An 8,838-nucleotide genomic window follows, 5' to 3' on the forward strand; every position below is an offset into this window, starting at 1 on the left:
GATGAAATCCTATACTGGACACCATCCAATTTTTTTTCCACTGGAGAGGAATAAAATTTATCATTTTGTTAATATTTGACTAATACTTTAAATCTTAAATACTAAATTTTAAAGTATATTGACTAAAAACTAATGCTACATAAATAATAATCTTCACAATATACACTAAACATAAAAAAAGTATATGTTCCGAAGCCTAATAATTCTTTGTATTATTGGTTTCCTTTTAAACCATGTTGAGATTACAAATTTGTTTAAACTATACATACTCTCTTCTCCATCAAATATTATTTTCTACTTTATCGTTAATGTACTTCTATTATTGTAATTCAAATTTAACATCCTACACTATATATTTTGAACAACCTTCTTTTCTTTGTTCAAGAAAACATATAAAATAAAGAAAATAAAGAGAACAAGAGTGATGATTATTGAAAGATGGATGTGAATTTGATCGGGTACAAATATAGCGTACGTTTTTGTTCTTTTTAGGACCATATTCACGTTCTAGTTTCTTATATATCTATCCCACTTCACAATGTCCTATCCCACATACAACACTATCTCTAATCTAAGGAGCTCTCTCCTTTTCTCTCTATCTCTCTCCGAGAAGAAGGAATAATACCCTACCTTATTATTATTAGGTTATTGGAGAGAGATAAATGGGGAAAGTAGGGGGTGTGATTCCATTCTTAGCCATGGCTATTGTGCAATCAAGCTATGCTGGGATGACTATTACTTCAAAGCTTGCAATACAATCTGGCATGAGCCCTCTTGTGCTTGTTGCTTACCGCCAAATCTTTGCTACACTCTCCCTTGCTCCCTTCGCTTATTGGTTTGAACGGTAATTAATTAAAAATATATTTATTTATTAAAATTAATTATATATAAATATATATATATATATTTATGTTTAATTTATTTTTAATGTATATTTTATATTTGTGATTAATTTTAATAATTAATTTTAATGTGTACCTATTATAATAATTAATGAATAGTTCTACTAGTATTAACATTGTATTTACATATAAAAGAATTTAGATGTATGGCATTCCTCAAAGTACAAATATTCTTCTGGCTTCATAATTCTTAGTTGGGAAAGGTACGTATACATCCAAAAAGTAATGTTCATCTACACCAATAGATAGTCACCAAAAAAAAAATCTACACCAATAGATAAAGGAAAATTCTCCCAGTCTAATTTATCATTTTAAATTTGTCACTAAGTATACGTTTTATAACACATATATCCAAAGTTATATTGGTAAAATCATTCGTCTCAACTATGCCATCTATACCTATGTGTAATGTAAATATGGTTTTATAACTCCCAGTTTTAGCAGTGTCATATTTTCTCATAACTTTTAAATTACAAATTTTATTTTATTTTTAATGTTAACTACTGAATAAATATTTTTGTATTATTATTTTATACTTTTATATCAATACTTTTAAGAATTGTCTTCTGTAAATTGTAACTACCTTCTCATTTTTTTCGTTTTATTTTTTATTTCTTTCTTTTTAATTTTATTTTTGTTATTTATTTTGTGTTCTTTTATTTTTTTTTTAAGAGAAAATAGTATAAAATCATGAATACATAATATTGAAATTAATCAATAAAAATGTTAAATTAGAGAAATTATGTACAGAATAAGAGAAGTTTGATGCAAAATATTTTAGACTATACAAACAAAAATAATATTTTTTTCCTTTCAATCACATTTAAAGAAATCTTTTTAAGCATTTAAGTCTTTAAGTTGAAAAAACCTTAAAATATTTTTGATTTGATATATCGATTACATATATGATACTTAAAATCATAATAACTTGTCACAAATCATATGTTAATAACTATAATAATAAAAAGAGGAAAATGTAAATTTTAGTTTGATAATAATAGTTCAACCATTTGAGATAAGAAGCCTATTTTTTTCCCTTAAATTTGCAAAATAAAAGTGGGGAGCTAGTGTAGTTTATCTTTTATTTATTTATTTATTATTTTTTTGTGTTTTTTTTAGTGGATGTGAATACACCTCATTTGTTTATTTTTATAGAAATAAGAGTTTAATTTTGATACACTGACAGTATAAAATATTTTATATAGTCGTATAATTATATTTATTTTTTTAAATGTGGTAAATATAAAAAGTAGATATTTTTACTGATGTAGAATTATCTCATTAGATCTACATTTAAAACTATTTTACACTCACACACATAATGCATCAAAATAAAATTATAAAAATAAATCTTTATATTTAATATTCTTTCTACAGGAATACACTTCCCTGTATGACAAAACGTACCGGATTACAGATACTAATATCTTCCTTTACAGGGTAAGCTTAATTTGGTAGTTTGATGTCTTCCCTTTTAATTTGCTCCACTTAAATTTTTCCCTTTTCTTTCAATAACTCATAAACTCAATTCCAAGTTCAAGGAAGGAACTGAGACATTATTAACCAATAATAGTAATGGTTAGGAATTTTTTTTTGTTACACGACAAAATTTTAGATACAGTTGTTTTCACATAAAGTTGATAGTAAAAATTGTTAAATAATTTAATATGTTTAACTAAATTATTATCTATCAATTGTTAACTATTATTAACTTTATATGAACATAATAGTATGAGTTTGAGAAATTTTTATTTAGTTATGTTATTATGAAAATCATATTTATTTATAAAATTTATATAACCATATCCCACAAAATTAGCCATTTGAGTTTGATTACAGAGTTACCGGAAATCAAATACTGTATTTCGTTGGGCTAAAATATTCAACCGCTACAATTGCAACTGCACTCACCAATTTGCTCCCAGCTTTTACTTTCATCCTTGCAGTCCTGTGCAGGTAATTTTTTCACATTCTTACAAAAAGAAAATATTAAAACATTCAGCCTTATTAATTTGAATTTTGTTTTGTGGCAGACAAGAGTTGTTGAGAATGAAAACAAGGGCTGGGCAAGCAAAGGTGCTAGGGACAGTTCTAAGTGTTGGTGGAGCCCTTCTTTTATCATTTTACCATGGAAAGCCCCTTGGTCTTGGGGATTCAGGTATTCACTGGAAATTTGTACAAGAAATGGACAGATCAAGTTCCTCCACTACTCCAACCAATTTGCTTCTTGGCCCTTTTGCTTTGATTGCCAGTTCTCTTGTTTGGTCTGTGTGGTTCATACTTCAAGTAAGCATCATCATTATTCATCTTTCTTTATTACTTAATGGAACGAAACCAAATCAGGATATGGTATTTATTGATAAGTAACACATCTACACTCGTGAAACAATGCTCCATACAGATAACATTTTCTCTAGTTACTACATACTCACTTCATTGATCCGTTGGTTTGAATATCAGCAACTAGAACTAAAAGAGTTTGTTACGTTAAATAACTTTTTAATGTTATGGTGTGGTTTCAGGCAGAAATAAGCAAGAACTACGCAGCTCCATATACGAGCAGCCTGTACATGTGTATGATGGCGAGCATTCAGTGTGTGGCCATCGCATTGTGTTCTGACCGCACCGTCTCAGCTTGGTCACTAAACAATCCCATCAGACTCTCCTCTGCACTTTATGCCGTACATTAATACTCCATCCTCTCTCCATACATAACTTATTATGTAGTGAATTAGTGAAAAACCGTCTGATAATTTGACATGTTTGACAAAACAGTTATTTAACGATTTTCAACTATGTTCAGGGAATAGTATGCACTGGGATAGGGTATGGGCTGATGGCCTGGACCATCGAAAGAAAGGGACCTCTCTATGTCTCTGTATTCACCCCTTTGACGCTTGTCATCACAGCTCTTCTCACCTGGGCTCTGCTTCATGATCAACTCTACGTTGGAACGTATGAACTAATTCAATTTATTACTATTTCATCAACTTTAATTTATTTTCCTTACTCTTTCCTCGTTCTTAGTTAACATGTTCAAGATGAACAGAGAACAGGAACGAACAGAAGGAAATGAAACAGAGTATTAGTATTATTGAATTAATAATTAATAGTGTAGTTGCTTATATACTATGTCTATGTACCCAAGAGACTTGAACCAAGTAACTGAAAGTGACTAACTTCACATAAAACCAATAGAGAGTTGACTATGTAAGGGTTTGTTTGGATTGTGTTTTTTTATTATTTCTTATTTTTATTTTTAGTATTTTTATTTTTATTAAAATAAAAAGAGAAAATAAAATTAAAAACCAACTTTTTTTTTTGTCATATACACTCCCTAACACAGACACACTAGAATCACAACTAACAACTCAGCTGCTGTTGAGTATCAGGTGTGGCAATTTAAGAAGCAAAGCCATTCTTACACAGGCCTCAGCCACAAAATAAAAACCAATCCATGTGGCCTTAACTAATTGGCTTACTGATACTCTCACAACTCAAATAAAAATTATAGCAGTGCGTTGACCCTAACTGTAGTATTCGCAATTATTTTAATTGATGGAACGGTGGAAGTGTGATATTTACATTAGGGTAATGTTAGGTAGACAAAAAAAACAACCAGAATTTGCTTTATTTAATATTAATTAATTATTACAACAATTAATGAATACTAAATAAGACAAATTATAGTTGTTTTTGGCTGATTTTCTTTGGTTACCAAACATTTCCGTTCACATTATATTATATTATAGGTCTCAAACTTCCTTCAATGAAAGAGGAAAATGAGAAATGTCAGTCACTTTAAAGATAATGTACATTCATAACTCAATATACTAATATGTGCAATTTACGTCCAAATATACTGAGCAATTAACATATTAATATTTTTAAAGTTGCAAATATTTTGAAAAACGAAGGTAGTAAAGTATATGTTCCTCAATTTAAGCTTGTTTTAATCCCACAATTTTGATTTGTTTCAGTGCAATTGGATCTGTGATTATAGTTTTGGGACTCTATGCTGTTCTGTGGGGAAAGAGCAACGAGAAGATGAACAAGAAAGAGGGTGTTCAAGTGACATCAGCAGATTCGGATTCAATAGTCAAGGATAAAGAAGACGATGATGACGAAATGAGTGTAATGGAAATGCAGTGCTGTGACCATTCCAATTGTAACCACAATAGTAAATAATAATGCTCCATGAAGATGGAGGTAGATTCAATACTTATAGTATTGCAGATGAAATGCTCACAAAAGGCGCATAAGACATCTTTGTAGGTTATATCAGTTTTGAGGTGGCTATATATTCACCCAAGCTGGTGCCACTTTGAAGCCTCATGCATGGATGAGGGAAGAGGTGGTCAAGGGATGTTAGTAATATAATTATACATATATTTTACTTGAGAAGAAAAATAATTAAAACATGTCTTAAACACAATTCATAATTATATTTATTTGCTTGAGATATTTTGTATTTACAATTTTAGATAATTATTTATTTTTATCTAGCTAGTTGTATAATTCTTTCTAAATAATAATAATAATAATAATAATAATAATAATAATAATGTAGGTTTAGTGTATATCAAATATCTAAAACTATACTTATAACTATATTTTACTAGAAAGTTCAAGTAAAATAAAGGATAAATTACATGAATGAATAAATTGTTTGATGAAGAATATTGTATGAATGTTCTAATTTTAATTTGGTTATTTATTTTTATGTAAATTATAGAAGGATAATACGATTTAGAATTTGCATGTAAATTATTGCATTCTGCCACGTAAATAAATTATTTTATATTGATAATACATTAAAATTAATTTTTTTTAGAAATACATATATAAGTGTTATAACTTATAATATTATTATATTGTATATAATGTGGATGTGAAGTTTGGTGATGCCTCATGCATCATACCAAACTAATTTGATGTCAAATCTGACAACTCAATTTGCCTATAAAATAAAGGCCATCATGTAGCAAGAACATATATATATATATATATATATATATATATATATATATATATATATATATATATATATATATATATATATAACACAGGAAAAATTTTAAGTGTATTGAAAATATCGGTGTTCCAGTTATTTATTTTAATAATTAATTTCAATTAATATATATTATATATATTTTTTATAATTTATATTAATAGTAAAAATAATTAAAACATGATATTTTCGATACACTTAAAACTCTTTCTATAACACATACATATAACCAAAGAAAGCACTTATAGTTGTGCTTTCTTAATGAAATATACATATATTATAATGAGTATATTATTACTGAAAATGTGTTATAAAATTTTAATTATAATAAAATATACATATTAGAGAATATTAATAATTTTTTTGTTCTCTCTATTTTATTTTTATATTTACTTTATTTATTTATTTATTTTATAATATATTATCAACATGACACTTTGATTAAATTTGAGAAAGAAAAGACATAGGTAATAAATTATATTATGTTAAAATTTTTTATTTTAAATTTAACGTTCTTAATATATTTAGAAATAACTATTTATCATGAATATTAAATGTCAAAATTTATCTTGATTTAATGGATTTTGGAGATACCATTGATGTTGATAATAAAGCATTCCAAAAGTATAAAGCTAAAGCCATAATCTTTCTTCGTCGTTGACGTGGCGGAAATTGGCGAGTTAAGAAATTATTATAAGAGATACATTGCAAGTACAGTTCTTAACCAACCGAAAATCCACTTATCAATTTAGAATGGTTGTCACAAAATTTAAATTAAAATACTGGGAGTATGAATCCCAGGTCGTCTCCCAACGAGTTACAGAAAGATGTGCTATTTTATTAATCAGATATTTTCAAAAATGATTTGAGTTGATAAACAGGAAATTAAATCAGAGAATTTAGATAATTTAAATAAAAACTTTGACTGTGAATAGATTAGTTGGAAGCCCTATTCTTGTTGAAGTACTCTCAAGATTAATTGATAATTGAAGGTTGCTCTGCTTAGTTATCCCTTACTAGGTAGAGGAAAGTCAAGCAAGTTGGAAAGCTATTTCTAGCCACAAGTTCTAATCCTCTCCCTTGGGAAGGACTAGTGTCAATGACTAGAGGGTGATCCAACAATAAACCCAATTACAATTTTTCTCTTGAGTAATCCAACTCAAGGTTTCATTTCAATCATCTCCCAATCAAGTTATGGAACTACTCGCTCATTATGTTTGTAAAATCCACGAAATAAGAAAAGAAAATATTGAAAGACATGATAAATAATAATCAAAGGAATCAATTAAAAATAAAAATAGTTCTTGTATTAATAAATTCTAAAAATAATCCAATAATAATTCTGAGTAAATAAAGGACATGGAAGAGTAAGTGACAGGTAAGGAAACAAACTAGAATGACGAAGTCTTCACGGAGATAATAACTCTTCTCAATATCCCAATCCAAAAAGTAATAAAATCAAAATCCTAAGAACTATGAATGTGTAGAGAGAAAACCTAGAGGAGAGGAAAAATCAGATCTAAAACTAAAAATTATGAATTATGAGCTGATGATGATGAATGGATGCATTTTCCCACTTTATAGCCTCTAATCTGTGTTTTCTAGGCCAAAAACTGGGTCAAAAACAGCCTAGAAATTGCCCCCAGTGTATTCTGGTACGTACAGGTCGCGGGAAAGTGACGCGTAAGCATCATCCACGCGTTTGCGTGGATTGCGTTTCCGCCAGGTTACGCGTCCGCGTGATCCACGTGTTCACGTCGCCTGGCTTCAAGGCAGCTATGACAAATTATATATCAAATTGAAGCTCCGGACGTTAGCTTTCCAACGCAACTAAAACTGCGTCATTTGGACCTCTGTAGCTAAAGTTATAGCCGTTTGAGTGCGAAGAGGTCAGGCTGGACAGCTTAGCAATTTCTCTAACTTCTTGTATTCCTTCCACTTTTGCATGCTTTCTTTCCATCCTCTGAGCTATTCCTGCCCTGTAATCTCTGAAATCACTTAACACACATATCAAGGCATCTAATGGTAATAAGAGAGGATTAAAAATAGGGAACTTAAGGCCAAAGAAGCATGTTTTCAATCAAAGCACATAATTAGGAAGGCAAATGTAAAACCATGCAAATAGTATGAATAAGTGGGTAAATAGTTGATAAAAACCACTCAATTGAGCACAAGATAAACCATGAAATAGTGGTTTATCAACCTCCCCACACTTAAACATTAGCATGTCCTCATGCTAAGCTTAAGAGAAGCTATAAAGAAGTGAAGAGGAATGGTAGAATGTATGAAATGCAACCTATCTATATGAATCTAACTACATGAAGAATGCTTTTTCCTACTTGGTTTAAAAGTAAATAAATTCTCCAAGAATAAATATGAACTGGATTTCACTAATTCAAATCATAAAAATGAAGTACAAATAGACTTGTAGAAGAAAATAGCTCATGAAAGCTAGGAACAAAGAATCGAGCATCGAACACTCACTGAGAGTGTATGCACTCTAATCACTCAAGTGTTTTAGGTTCGATTCTCTCAATTCTCTACTAACCTTGCTTTCTAAGGCTTGCTCTTCATCTAATAATCAACATAAATTTAATGCACAGATACACATATCAAGAGGTCTTTTAAGGGTTGTAATAGGGTTAGGGTCAAGGTAGGATTGTATTTGGCTAAGTGGACTAAAATCTGAATCCTCAATTAACTTAAACTTTCCACCTAACTTTAGACAATCCATGTAATCATAATACCACATCTAACTATCCATTAACCATGTTTTTCACATATTCATGCATTCTAAAGTACATATGCATTGCTTTCACCACTTACTTTGGGGCATTTTGTCCCCTTTTTGCTTAATTGCTCTTTTTTCTTTTCTTTTTCTCACTTCTTTTTTATATATATATATATTTTTTTTTTCTCAATGCA

General features: G+C 29.1%; 1 protein-coding gene across 1 annotated transcript; it reads left to right on the top strand.

Annotated features, from left to right (window-relative positions):
- Positions 1-662: 662 nt before the first annotated feature.
- Positions 663-5,090, top strand: LOC107615302 (WAT1-related protein At1g09380-like). The gene is made up of 7 exons (XM_016317386.3): positions 663-844; positions 2,280-2,342; positions 2,742-2,858; positions 2,936-3,188; positions 3,425-3,583; positions 3,706-3,857; positions 4,883-5,090. The coding sequence occupies exons 1-7, from the start codon at positions 663-665 to the stop codon at positions 5,088-5,090; spliced, it is 1,134 nt and encodes a 377-aa protein (XP_016172872.1).
- The last annotated feature ends 3,748 nt before the right edge of the window (positions 5,091-8,838 follow it).

This window comes from Arachis ipaensis, chromosome B9 (assembly GCF_059453495.1).
Source record: "Arachis ipaensis isolate K30076 ecotype BB chromosome B9, ASM5945349v1, whole genome shotgun sequence".
Taxonomy (NCBI): Eukaryota; Viridiplantae; Streptophyta; class Magnoliopsida; order Fabales; family Fabaceae; genus Arachis; species Arachis ipaensis.

What these genes read in the sequence shown, in the direction of transcription:
- LOC107615302 (XM_016317386.3), top strand. Translation starts at nt 663, where the DNA reads ATGGGGAAAGTAGGGGGTGTGATTCCATTCTTAGCCATGGCTATTGTG. An exon ending in TTCGCTTATTGGTTTGAACG is followed by an intron (nt 845 to 2,279) that starts GTAATTAATTAA and finishes TTCTTTCTACAG; the next exon opens with GAATACACTTCCCTGTATGA. An exon ending in CTAATATCTTCCTTTACAGG is followed by an intron (nt 2,343 to 2,741) that starts GTAAGCTTAATT and finishes GTTTGATTACAG; the next exon opens with AGTTACCGGAAATCAAATAC.